We start from the raw sequence: 14,060 nt of genomic DNA on the forward strand, positions 1-14,060 counted from the left end.
TCAAATCATTATTTCCTCCACTGTATATACCCTTACCTGCTGAAACCAATGAAATGTAACTCCTCCCACCTGTGTGAGGCGTATGTATATACCTGTGCCTGCAGGAACCAATCAGATGTAACTCCACCCCCAGAGTCTCTCTAAACAGACGCAAGGTGCACAGAGAGAGGCTGCTCATTTGGCCAATAAGTTCTGTCCATATCTGGGGCCAATGCCTGGCAATGTCAGTCTGGGGGGCACTCACAGGGGCACTTTTGGGGCAGGTAGTAGCCTCACACCGAGGAGACTGGAAGCACAAATGTTCCACAGGACGGCAAACGTCACAAAGAGAACGTAGATGGCAAGGAAAACCCACCAGAGAGACTGGTCCCGGAGCCGTTGTTCGTAGTTCCTAAGGGTAATGACCCCCAATGTGATGCCAACCAGCACCCCCCCGAGGTGCGCCACAAAACTGGGGTGAGGGCACGGGGCATACGCAGATGGGTAAAGCCTCAACCACACGGCCCGTCCGAATTCAAAGCTCACTGTAACAATAAAGCAGAGTGAGGGAACATGCACAGGCAGGCCTGTCTGGGCCCTAAATTAAAGGGGAACTTAACTCCAATAGCTGACTGTCAGATGAACTGGTATGTTACATATGCAGCCAACATGCAATGCTACCCCCTGGGGCAATTTGTACTCAGTGTGACAGGGCGCCACCGTGGCGCAGTACTTAGTGTGACAGGGCACCACCCTGGCGCAGTACTTAGCGTGACAGGGCGCCACCGTGGCGCAGTACTTAGCGTGACAGGGTGCCACCATGGTGCAGTACTCAGCGTGACAGGGCGCCACCGTGGCGCAGTACTCAGCGTGACAGGGCGCCACCGTGGTGCAGTACTCAGTGTGACAGGGCGCCACCGTGGCGCAGTACTCAGTGTGACAGGGCGCCACCGTGGTGCAGTACTCAGCATGACAGGGCGCCACCGTGGTGCAGTACTCAGCGTGACAGGGTGCCACCGTGGCGCAGTACTTACTGCAGATCAGAGCAAACGCCGTGCGCAGCAGCTTGAACTGACACTTCATTCCCGACCAGTTCTGGAAAGGAAACGGTACATTGTGAGAAGCAAAAGATGTGTGTTACTGGCCGATACCCCCGGGTTACTCCCCCGTTACTAGCCGATATTCCCGTTACTCCCTCGTTACTAGCCGATATTCCCATTAATCCCTCGTTACTAGCCGATATTCCCGTTACTCCCTCGTTACTAGCCAATATTCCCGTTACTCCCTCGTTACTAGCCAATATTCCCCCGTTACTAGCCGACATTCCCCCGTTACTAGCCAATATTCCCCTGTTACTCCCCCGTTGATACCCGATATTCCCCCGTTACTAGCCAATATTCCCCTGTTACTCCCCCGTTGATACCCGATATTCCCCCGTTACTAGCCAATATTCCCCCGTTATTCCCCCGTTACTAGCCAATATTCCCCCATTACTAGCCAATATTCCCCTGTTACTCCCTCGTTACTAGCCGATATTCCCCTGTTACTCCCCCGTTGATACCCGATATTCCCCCGTTACTAGCCAATATTCCCCCGTTATTCCCCCGTTACTAGCCAATATTCCCCCATTACTAGCCAATATTCCCCTGTTACTCCCTCGTTACTAGCCGATATTCCCCCGTTTCTAGCCGATACCCCCGGGTTACTGGCCGATACTCCTCCGTTACTAGCCGATACCCCCAGGTTACTGGCTGGCCCGTATTGCTGCCCTAACGAACCCTCCATATGTGTAACCCCATGTTACCCGGGGGGCACCCCAGTATGGGCGCCAGTTCTCACCATGACGATATTGGCCAAATGAGCAGAAAGGAGGGCATAGACTCCAGCAGAAGCTCCCACCGCCGGGGCACTCGTATCTGCCACTGACACAGCCAGGGACCCTTGGGAAGAGAGAGGGAGGGGGGTAAAACACTGCATCCCATAAAGGCGCCCCCCCAGGCACATTAATACCGGGTGCATATGGCAGGAAACAAGGAACAGTAATAAAATGCAGAATGCTGCTCCTCGGGGGAGGGGCTACACAACAAGCAGTGACAAAGGCCGTACCTGCCAGTATGCCGGCTATGTACACAAAGCTGATCCGCACAGCACCGTGCACCATCTCTAATGGCACCCCAACCAGCAACTGCAGTGCCACATTCACCCCCAGATGTTCAATCCTAAGGAGAAGGAAGGTTACAGAGTGAGAGCAATTAGTGGGGGAGGCACAAACCACTGCACTTTCCTAGAGGGATATTTCATTCTATACTCGGAGATAATCTGTTTAATACTATTCCCAACTTTTCTACCCCCCCCCAAGCACCCCCCAGCTTCTAACTGAGCCACAAACCAGTGTCCCTATAGAACAGGTCAGTTATACTGGAACAAAGTTACTATCACCAGAATCCAATCATCCCGCTTGTTTTGTGCGTGGGATGTACCTTGTGTTGCCACAATTCTCCATTGCCTCCTTATGCCCTCCCCCAAGCCTCCTTATGCTCCTCCTCTACTCTGACCCACATCTACTCTCCCCCAAGCCTCCTAACAACCTTCCTCTACTCTGTCCCACATCTTCTCTCCCCCAAGCCTCCTAACAACCTTCCTCTACTCTGTCCCACATCTTCTCTCCCCCAAGCCTCCTTATGCTCCTCCTCTACTCTGACCCACATCTACTCTACCCAAAGCCTCCTAACAATCTTCCTCTACTCTGTCCCACATCTTCTCTCCCCCAAGCCTCCTTATGCTCTTCCTCTACTCTGTCCCACATCTTCTCTCCCCCAAGCCTCCTAATAATCTTCCTCTTCTCTGTCCCACATCTTCTCTCCCCCAAGCCTCCTTATACTCTTCCTCTACTCTGTCCCACATCTTCTCTCCCCCAAGCCTCCTTATGCTCTTCCTCTACTCTGTCCCACATCTTCTCTCCCCCAAGCCTCCTTATGCTCTTCCTCTACTCTGTCCCACATCTTCTCTCCCCCAAGCCTCCTAATAATCTTCCTCTACTCTGTCCCACATCTTCTCTCCCCCAAGCCTCCTTATACTCTTCCTCTACTCTGTCCCACATCTTCTCTCCCCCAAGCCTCCTTATGCTCTTCCTCTACTCTGTCCCACATCTTCTCTCCCCCAAGCCTCCTTATGCTCTTCCTCTACTCTGTCCCACATCTTCTCTCCCCCAAGCCTCCTTATGCTCTTCCTCTACTCTGTCCCACATCTTCTCTCCCCCAAGCCTCCTTATGCTCTTCCTCTACTCTGTCCCACATCTTCTCTCCCCCAAGCCTCCTTATGCTCTTCCTCTACTCTGTCCCACATCTTCTCTCCCCCAAGCCTCCTTATGCTCTTCCTCTACTCTGTCCCACATCTTCTCTCCCCCAAGCCTCCTAACAATCTTCCTCTACTCTGTCCCACATCTTCTCTCCCCCAAGCCTCCTAACGACCTTTGCCCATGCTGATAACCACTTTCCACAACCCTTTCTTCCTGCATGTTGTTTAACCCTTTGCTGATTCCTTTCACACATCTGATTCCCGTCCTGTTCTGTTGTCTCTTTGTACCAAGCTGCACTCACTTAGAAAGTGCCATTTACGTAGAGGAGTTGATTGCATTTCTCTTTCCCTACTGCCATATCTGCTAGTGAATAAGGCCACTCACAGAAGGGAGAGCAGTATCAGAAGCCCCTCTAGTGCTAATGGGCCCCTCAGGAGAGAGATTTGCCCCTCCAGCTCCCGTAACCCACCCAAATCCCAGAGGGGGACAAGCAGAACAACCTTGGAAACTGCTGAATCCCCTTTGTGTGACCTTGTCAGACCTGCCCAGAGCTCATTTCCAGCCATGCTATCAGGAACCAGCGCCAAGACTCACACTCACTCTCACACTCACTATATATATAATTATAGACAGAGTGGCACTCAACACCATAGCCGGAGAGTCTCAGCCCAGGATGTGTGGCAGCACCTGCTATTGGCTGCTAAGGCCTATCCCCCCAATATCTGCCCGTGTATGGGCACCCCCGACAGTCCTACCCCCCGATATCTGCCCTTGTATGGGCGCCCCCGACAGTCCTTCCCCCCGATATCTGCCTGTGTATGGGCACCCCCGACAGTCCTACCCCCCGATATCTGCCCGTGTATGGGCGCCCCCGACAGTCCTACCCCCCGATATCTGCCTGTGTATGGGCGCCCCCGACAGTCCTACCCCCCGATATCTGCCCGTGTATGGGCACCCCCGACAGTCCTACCCCCCGATATCTGCCCGTGTATGGGCACCCCCGACAGTCCTACCCTCCGATATCTGCCTGTGTATGGGCGCCCCCGACAGTCCTACCCCCCGATATCTGCCTGTGTATGGGCACCCCCGACAGTCCTACCCCCCGGTATCTGCCTGTGTATGGGCGCCCCCGACAGTCCTACCCCTCGATATCTGCCCATGTATGGGCGCCCCCGACAGTCCTTCCCCCCGATATCTGCCCGTGTATGGGCGCCCCCGACAGTCCTACCCATTATCTGGAACCATTTGCACACACAAACTGGGACCCCAGTGATACTCACCCTGCGTGCATGAACATGTAGCTGAGATACCGCCAGGCTTGCACTCTAACTTGTGGGTGATACACTAACGGGTTATTCCTCAGGTACCGGGGATGGGTGGCCTGCAGCACAAATCTGTCCAGAACCAGCCCGTAGTAAACAAAGGCAGCAACCTGGGGCAGAGTTATATCCATATTAGCCAATATAAGCTATTCCCTCATAGCGTATCACTCATGTATTATACGGGATAATGTACCCCTAGTGACACAAAGCAGCAGTTGCTAAGGACTTGCCTCCACTATTGTGACAGTGATGATAAACCAGGGTGGGGGGCACCCAGTATAGTTATCGTAGAACCACTTGCGATCAATCTCGCGGGGCAGCGTTTCGTAGGCCATGTGGCGGATGAAGCGCTGGGTAAGACTCAGGCCGGACTCCTCCAGAAGGGCCTTATTGCGCAGCTGGTGGTTCCCCTGGAGAATGGCGCGCCGGAAGCTGTTGGACCGCTTGTTGCTCATCTGAAAGGCAAAGGGGGAGAATATTCATTTGTGGTTCTTGGTGCCGGAGCTGCCTGGTATCTTGTCCCAACACCCACGCAAAACTAAAGCCAATAAATTCTCACAGGTTTATTTACCCTTTATTGAGCCCCGGCAGGGGGTGGGTGGCATTTACCTCAGGGAAATGGGAAGAGTTTTGTCACTTACAGGTAGGGTGCTTGAGCAATATGGCTGCCTTGTACATCAGGAATGCCAGCAATAGGCACAACTACAACTCCCAGCATGCCCAGACAGCCAAAGGCAGAGGGAATTATGTCCAACCTGGGCACAAATACGTACTTAGAATAGGTGAAATGGTGAGTGCTTATGGGAAAGCATGCAGTAGGGAGGGGGGGGGAACATTAGGGGACGTCCCAAAGCTGTCCCTCTATTGGGTGGGTATTTAACTCTAACTTTCTGGGTAAGAGTCCATGTTACTATATTACTGCGGCTTGTAAAACGTTTCGGCCAAACGCGGCCGGCTGAGATGCAAAAACGTTCAACTTGTAAAACTTAACAAAAGTATTGGGTGAAACCCACGTGGCTGCTCGGCAGATCTGTTCCGCCGTTGCCATGTTCTGTAGTGCCCATGACGTGCTTTGTGCCCGTGTAGAGTGGGCTTTAACTTTAAACGGTCTGGGCAAGTTTTGTCGTTCATATGCTGTAGTGATGGTGTCAACTAGCCAACGTGCTATAGTTCGTTTGGAAACCGCTTTCCCTTGTAGGCTGTGGAGTAGGAAACCAGGAGACTATCAGAACATCTGTATTCTGCTGATCTCTTTAGGTAAATGCGGATAGCTCGGACTACATCCAACTTGTGGAACCTTCTCTCTTTTTCATTTGTTGGATTAGGACAAAAGGAAGGTAATACAATGTCCTGGTTCATGTGGTGATTGGTCACCACTTTTGGTAGGAAACCTGGAGTTGTTCTGAGTACCACTTTGTCGGAATGGACGGTTAGCCACGGTTCCCTGCAGGACAGAGCTGCAATTTCCGATACCCTCCTAGCCGACGTGATGGCGACTAGGAAGGCAACTTTCAGTGATAGCCATTTGAGTTCACATGTCGATAGGGGCTCGAAAGGTGGTTGTTGTAATGCCGTTAAGACCTTTGGTAGGTCCCATGTTGCGAGTGGTTCCTTAAGGGGGGGCCGAGTTCTAGTTACTCCTCTGATGAACTGTTGGATTGTAGGATCATCAGCCCATTTTGTATGCGTCAATGCTGCTAATGCCGAAATCTGAGTCTTCATAGTGCATAAGCCCAACCCTTTTTGAAAACCGTCTGTAAGGAATTCCACCACTGAGGTTGTGGAGGCATTATCCCAAGGGATGTGCCTTTGCCCGCACCATGTAAGGAATGTTCTCCAGACCCTGTAGTACACCTTTGTGGTGGATTGCTTGCGGGCCTGTAGGAGAATGTCTATGGCGTTTTTCGATAGGCCGTGTTGTTTCCACCACTCGGTCTCAATAGCCACGCAATCAAGTGGAGCATAGCTAGGTTGGGGTGTTTGATCGGCCCTTGAGTTAACAGATCTGGTATGAGTGGTAATCTCCAAGGTGTGGCGATTGACAGCTTTACTACGTCTGTGTCCCAGACTCTGTTTGGCCAATCTGGTGCTATCAGGATTGTAGTTGCGTTTGTCTGTTTCAGTTTCCTGATTATCCGTGGTAAGATGGCTAGTGGTGGGAAGGCATATATCATGTTGAATTTCCATGGCACTACTAGCGCATTTACCAATGTTGCACCTGGGTCTCTTGTTCTGGCGCAATACTGAGGGAGCTTTGCGTTGTATTTGGAGGCTAGCATGTCTATCTCCGGAGTGCCCCATTTGTGGGTCAGTTGCTGGAAGACGTTGTCGTTGAGTGACCACTCCCCTTGATCTATGGTCGTTCGGCTCAAGTAATCCGCCTCCCAGTTCTGTACTCCTGGTATGAATACCGCTGATATATTTGGTATGGTGTTTTCCGCCCAGGTAAGTATGCGTGCCACCTCCTGCATTGCAAACTTGCTGCGTGTGCCCCCGTTTGTTGACAGATGCGACGGCCGTTGCATTGTCGGATTGTACTCGAACCGCTCGGTTTTGGAGTATCGTTGACCAGCCTTCTAGTGCTAGTGCGATCGCTCGTAGTTCCAGTACGTTGATGGGTAGGAGACTCTCCTCTCTGGACCAGGTCCCTTTGAAGAGTGAAGTTCTTGTAGACTGCCCCCCAGCCTCTGAGGCTGGCATCTGTTGTCACTATCTCCCATGTAGTGGTTGCCCAACTCTTCCCCTGACCGAGGTTGTCCTCTGTTCTCCACCAGTGGAGGCTGTCTCTGGTCACCTGTGAGATGGGGATTATTTGTCTCAGATCCTGGTGGTTTCTGTTCCAATATTGGAGAAAGTCGAGTTGCAGGCGCCTGAGATGGAATCTGGCAAAGGGAACGGCTTCCAGGGTTGACATCATGAGGCCCAGGAGGTGCAAGCAGTCCTCTGCAGAGATTCTCTGTTTGGTACCGGATGACTGGGTTGTAAGTATCAACGTGTTGATCTTGTCTTGGGGTAGGTACACCCTCTGCGTCCTGGAGTCGAATCGGAGGCCCAGGAATGTGATTGACTGGTTCGGTGTGAGTGAACTTTTGCGGTAATAGATTAACCAGCCGTGTTGGGTGAGTACACGGAGACACAAGTTTGTGTCCATGGCTGCCTGTGTTGCTGTGGGGGCCTTGATCAGCAAGTCGTCCAAGTACGGTATGACATGTACACCCAGGGCCCTTAGGTAAGCCACAATAGGGGTAAAAACACGCGGCGCAGTACATAGACCAAAGGGTAATGCTGTGAATTGATAATGAGAATTCTTGACTGCAAATCTGAGGAATTTTCTGGAGTGTGGGGAAATAGGTATGTGCAGATAAGCATCTTGCAGGTCTATGGAGGTCATGAAGATTCCTGGTTCCATGGCCGCAGTCACTGATCTGACGGACTCCATCCTGAACCTTTGATTCAAAACCATTGGGTTTAGGGGCTTTAGGTTGAGGACTGGTCTGAAGGTGCCCTCTTTTTTTTGTACTAGGAACAGGTAGTAAAAGCCTTTGAATTTGTGGGGTTCTGGAACCTCCTCCACTACCCCTGTTCGTAGCAGTGTGGATACTGCCTCTTGTAGGAGTTGTTCCCTTTGAGGTGTTGTGGAGGATGGGAGGAATCTTCCCGCCAGAAGTTGTGGGGAGAAGGGTATTCTGTACCCATCCCGAATGATGGATAGTACCCTGGTCCTGATATATGGCCATATTGTGTTTTGTGTCAGGTCAGTTGTGGCAGCTCTGCATGCCCTGGTCCTGCTATATGGCCATATTGTGTCAGGCCAGTTGTGGCAGCTCTGCATGCCCTGGTCCTGCTATATGGCCATATTGTGTCAGGCCAGTTGTGGTAGCTCTGTATGCCCTGGTCCTGCTATATGGCCATATTGTGTTCCGTGTCAGGCCAGTTCTGGCAGCTCTGCATGCCCTGATCCTGATATGTGGCCAGTTTGTTCTGTATTTTCCTGTGGGATCAATCGGACAGCTCTGCTTGTCATGCCCATTGCCATAATGTTAAAATGGAGAAGAAAAAAAAAAAAAAAATATCTGTCCTTCACCTCCGATAGATAGGGGTGAGGGGCACATACATGTACAGAATAGATAGGGGTGAGGGGCACATACATGTACAGAATAGATAGGGGTGAGGGGCACATACATGTACAGAATAGATAGGGGTGAGGGGCACATACATGTACAGAATAGATAGGGGCGAGGGGCACATACATGTACAGAATAGATAGGGGCGAGGGCCCCGGCAGGTTAGGGGCACATACATGTACAGAATAGATAGGGGTGAGGGGCACATACATGTACAGAATAGATAGGGGCGAGGGCCCCGGCAGGTTAGGGGCACATACATGTACAGAATAGATAGGGGCGAGGGCCCCGGCAGGTTAGGGGCACATATATGTACAGAATAGATAGGGGTGAGGGGCACATACATGTACAGAATAGATAGGGGTGAGGGGCACATACATGTACAGAATAGATAGGGGCGAGGGCCCCGGCAGGTTAGGGGCACATACATGTACAGAATAGATAGGGGTGAGGGGCACATACATGTACAGAATAGATAGGGGCGAGGGCCCCGGCAGGTTAGGGGCACATACATGTACAGAATAGATAGGGGCGAGGGCCCCGGCAGGTTAGGGGCACATACATGTACAGAATAGATAGGGGCGAGGGCCCCGGCAGGTTAGGGGCACATATATGTACAGAATAGATAGGGGCGAGGGCCCCGGCAGGTTAGGGGCACATATATGTACAGAATAGATAGGGGTGAGGGGCACATACATATACAGAATAGATAGGGGTGAGGGGCACATACATGTACAGAATAGATAGGGGCGAGGGCCCCGGCAGGTTAGGGGCACATACATGTACAGAATAGATAGGGGCGAGGGCCCCGGCAGGTTAGGGGCACATATATGTACAGAATAGATAGGGGCGAGGGCCCCGGCAGGTTAGGGGCACATACATGTACAGAATAGATAGGGGCGAGGGCCCCGGCAGGTTAGGGGCACATATATGTACCCCACAGGAATAATACCCTCAGTAGAAGCCAGTCAGTCAGTGTTGCTGATTGATACACGGGGGGGGGGGGGGCAGAAGTGCCAAACTGCTACCATCTGGCACCAATCAGAGCCAAGCCAATTCTAGCCGAGGGGAAAATATTATTTTTACGTAGAAATGCCAGCCTGTCTGTACATAAGATTGGGCTATTATTTACAGACTGGCATACCCCTTAGTGTGGGGGTGTAGGCACTATGTACCAGGCCCTCCTCTACAACCTGGGTACCAGCCCCCCTACACGCCTGGGTACCTGCCCCCTCCTACACGCCTGGGTACCAGCCCCCTCCTACACGCCTGGGTACCAGCCCCCCTACACGCCTGGGTACCTGCCCCCCCCTACACGACTGGGTACCTGCCCCCCCCTACACGCCTGGGTACCTGCCCCCCCCTACACGCCTGGGTACCAGCCCCCTACATGCCTGGTACCTGCCCCCCCCTACACGCCTGGGTACCAGCCCCCTACATGCCTGGGTACCAGCCCCCTACATGCCTGGGTACCTGCCCCCCCCTACACGACTGGGTACCTGCCCCCCCCTACACGCCTGGGTACCTGCCCCCCCCTACACGACTGAGTACCTGCCCCCTCCTACACGCCTGGGTACCAGCCCCCTCCTACATGCCTGGGTACCTGCCCCCTCCTACACGACTGGGTACCTGCCCCCTCCTACACGCCTGGGTACCAGCCCCCTCCTACATGCCTGGGTACCTGCCCCCTCCTACACGCCTGGGTACCTGCCCCCCCATACATGCCTGGGTACCTGCCCCCTCCTACACGCCTGGGTACCAGCCCCCTCCTACATGCCTGGGTACCTGCCCCCCCCTACACGCCTGGGTACCAGCCCCCTCCTACATGCCTGGGTACCTGCCCCCCCATACATGCCTGGGTACCTGCCCCCCCCTACACGACTGGGTACCAGCCCCCTACATATCTGGGAGGAACTACCATACTATATAGCCCTGCCCAGCTCTCACATGTAGCCCATATAAATAAATATACACACAGACACATAAATCCAGGGATCTAAACTAGATGGGATTCAGACACGTGGGCACAAGGGGCACTAGGGGGGAATTACAGTGGCACAGTACAATCCTGCAGCCATGCCAGCTCTAGACTGTAAGCTCCCTTGCTCAGAAGCAGTAGGATTTATTGGCACCGCTGCCGGTGTATGGGTTGTGCTGGGTGGCACGGACAATAAGGAGGATGGCACAGTACATGCCAGCTCTAGACTGTAAGCTCCCTTGCTCAGAAGCAGTAGGTTTTATTGGCACCGCTGCCGGTGTATGGGTTGTGCTGGGTGGCACCGACAATAAGGAGGATGGCACAGTACATGCCAGCTTTAGACTGTAAGCTCCCTTGCTCAGAAGCAGTAGGATTTATTGGCACCGCTGCCGGTGTATGGGTTGTGCTGGGTGGCACCGACAATAAGGAGGATGGCACAGTACATGCCAGCTCTAGACTGTAAGCTCCCATGCTCAGAAGCAGTAGGTTTTATTGGCACCACTGCTGGGGCACTAATACAGACACTGGCATCCCTCCCAGGGGCAATCAAGGTATTGCTGAGCCCCAGCCAAGCAGCCCTCACCCTGGCTGCCATGCTCTGTTTGGCACAATGGTGGGCTACAGTGCAGGGTAAGGGTGGGAATGTAGAATACAATAGGGCTGCTGTGTGACAGGTATTTACTATACCAGGTGCAAACGCTACTAATTGGGGTGTGAGCTCATTAAGCTCAGGCCCCGCCCATCAATCACATTAGAGGCAGAAGCGGGGCAGCGTTTCCTCACCAGACTGACAAAGTCCTGTTTGCCGATTTTACCGTCAGTGCCGCTGTGTGCCAGGGCCAGTAACACGTCCAGCTTGTGTGGGTCCAAATCCGACACGTGCAACAGAGTCCAGAACTGCTGGGTGCTGATATAGCCGGTGCTGTGGGCATCAAACTGGGCAAAGGGCAGAGACAAGTGTGAGAATCATCAGCGGATGTGCCCCCCCCTGCTGTGCCAGTTAGTTGTTTAGCTGAATGGGCCCAGGTGCCCTCAGGCAGCAGTGCTGTAGATGTGTGTGGGTACTTTGTGCTATGTGAGTGTTAGGGCCCATACACCCTACTGCAGGGGTCTTTATTATAAACTCTACACACAGTGCCCGCCTTACCCGCATAGTGCCCTGCCTGCCCTACATACACCCTGTCCCACCCATGGCAAACTCACCCACCCCGGGGGGCACCGAGCACTCACCTGCTGGTTCAGCTGCCGCCCTCAGGCTGAGAGAGAGAAGTGGCTAAGCCCCAGGCTGTATAGTAAGTGTGAGTATGGGGGGGGGGGGTAAGGCTTTGGGGGGGGGGGTATGGCTTCCCTATGTGAGCTGACCCCATTTCCCTGTAAGACCCCCTGCTGGGGGAATGCAAAGCCCCCAAGCAAATAGGCACTGAAACAGAAGCACTAATTGCCCCTCATTAGCAGGTTTCTAACTGGGGGGGGGGGGGGCAATCTTCACATCTACTGAACCAAAGGAACAGCAAAGTGTAAAACTGCCCCCTGGTACTAGGAATCAGGGGCAAAAGAAGGATCCCGCCCCAGTGGCACAGGGAGGTACAACTGTAACCCTCTAGTGCCCCCGGCCGGGCAACAAACCCAATGCCAAACACTAAATAAAGCGCAAATGTTCCTCTAGTGCCCCTTTATCTGATTCATATAGTACTGTCACTGCCCCCCCCCTTCTAGATTGCAAGCTCTTGTGCAGAGCCTCCTTATTCCCACTGCTTTTCCATGTACTTATTGTAACTGGCCTGGTGCTACAGAGCTGTGGGGGGGACCATGGCGCTATATATATATATAATATAATCACTAACCCCCCCCCACTAATATTCTGGTCTGACACTGGGACCTGCGCCAATCCCCATAAATGACACAGACAAAGGGCCTTTGTGAATGGGATGACCCCTCAATGCCCCGGGGCAAAGTGCTGGGAATGAGAGGCGCCCAGATGGCACAGACACTTACCCCCCTGGCCCCCCCCCAGTAACACTCAATAATCTCCTTATACAAAGGAGGGGGGAACAAGGGAGGGACAGGATCTTTAATCTGAAGACAAAGAGTCTTTCTCTGGGAATTCCCCCAACAAACAGAGGGCAGCGTGCCCACTCTACCCACCCACACTCTATTCATGGCACAGGGGGGGCAGGTGTGACAAGCGCTGGGGCAAATCCATCCTTCCTCTGCCCAAAGCAGGGCATTGGTCTGGGCATGTACTTTCCTTAAGCTTTGTCACTTGTCTGGGGGTCCCCGGAGTGAGCCCCCCCCCAATACTCCTAGGGTGAGCCCCCCCCAATACTCCTAGGGTGTGCCCCCCCCAATACTCCTAGGGTGTGCCCCCCCCAATACTCCTAGGGTGAGCCCACCCCAATACTCCCCATAAGCTATACAGCTGCTCAGTGTAGAGACACCACCCACCCTGGGGCAGACCAGAGGCCAGAGGCACCAGAACCGATCCGCTTCTGGGCACCCCCAGACTTACATCTGCCAGTTATAGCGGGGCCCCTATCGCTACCCGTTCCTCTCCCCGTTACACAGAGCCGCAGGTACCATAGCGGGGCCCCTAGCGCTACCCGTTCCTCTCGCCGTTACACAGAGCCGCAGGTACCATAGCGGGGCCCTAGCGCTACCCGTTCCTCTCCCCGTTACACAGAGCCGCAGGTACCATAGCGGGGCCCCTAGCGCTACCCGTTCCTCTCGCCGTTACACAGAGCCGCAGGTACCATATCGGGGCCCCTATCGCTACCCGTTCCTCTCCCCGTTACACAGAGCCGCACGTACCATAGCGGGGCCCCTAGCGCTACCCGTTCCTCTCCCCGTTACACAGAGCCGCAGGTACCATAGCGGGGCCCCTAGCGCTACCCGTTCCTCTCGCCCGTTACACAGAGCCGCAGGTACCATAGCGGGGCCCCTAGCGCTACCCGTTCCTCTCGCCGTTACACAGAGCCGCAGGTACCATAGCGGGCCCCTAGCGCTACCCGTTCCTCTCCCCGTTACACAGAGCGAGCGCAGGTACCATAGCGGGGCGCGCCTAAGCGCTACCCGTTCCTCTCCCCGTTACACAGAGCCGCAGGTACCATAGCGGGGCCCCTAGCGCTACCCGTTCCTCTCGCCGTTACACAGAGCCGCAGGTACCATAGCGGGGCCCCTAGCGCTACCCGTTCCTCTCCCCGTTACACAGAGCCGCAGGTACCATAGCGGGGCCCCTAGCGCTACCCGTTCCTCTCCCCGTTACACAGAGCCGCAGGTACCATAGCGGGGCCTAAGCGCTACCCGTTCCTCTCCCCGTTACACAGAGCCGCAGGTACCATATGCGGGCCCTAGCGCTACCC

General features: G+C 54.0%; 1 protein-coding gene across 3 annotated transcripts; it reads right to left on the reverse strand.

The window, feature by feature from the left end:
* On the reverse strand, positions 1-11,985 carry rhbdl3 (rhomboid like 3). 3 transcript variants are annotated; one of them, XM_031894784.1, is made up of 8 exons: positions 11,932-11,985; positions 11,517-11,637; positions 4,830-5,054; positions 4,558-4,709; positions 2,086-2,198; positions 1,819-1,919; positions 1,014-1,074; positions 1-524 (listed from the first exon to the last, which is right to left on the reverse strand). In XM_031894784.1, the coding sequence occupies exons 2-8, from the start codon at positions 11,631-11,633 to the stop codon at positions 241-243; spliced, it is 1,053 nt and encodes a 350-aa protein (XP_031750644.1). In that variant the 5' UTR covers positions 11,634-11,637; positions 11,932-11,985; the 3' UTR covers positions 1-240. The 3 variants fall into 3 exon arrangements, with proteins under 3 accessions (XP_031750644.1, XP_031750645.1, XP_031750646.1); XM_031894785.1 differs by lacking the exon at positions 11,932-11,985 and having other exon boundaries at positions 11,517-11,879; XM_031894786.1 differs by lacking the exon at positions 11,932-11,985 and having other exon boundaries at positions 11,485-11,660.
* Between the last annotated feature and the right edge of the window lie 2,075 nt (positions 11,986-14,060).

The sequence above is a fragment of the Xenopus tropicalis genome, chromosome 10 (genome assembly GCF_000004195.4).
Source record: "Xenopus tropicalis strain Nigerian chromosome 10, UCB_Xtro_10.0, whole genome shotgun sequence".
NCBI classification, from domain to species: domain Eukaryota; kingdom Metazoa; phylum Chordata; class Amphibia; order Anura; family Pipidae; genus Xenopus; species Xenopus tropicalis.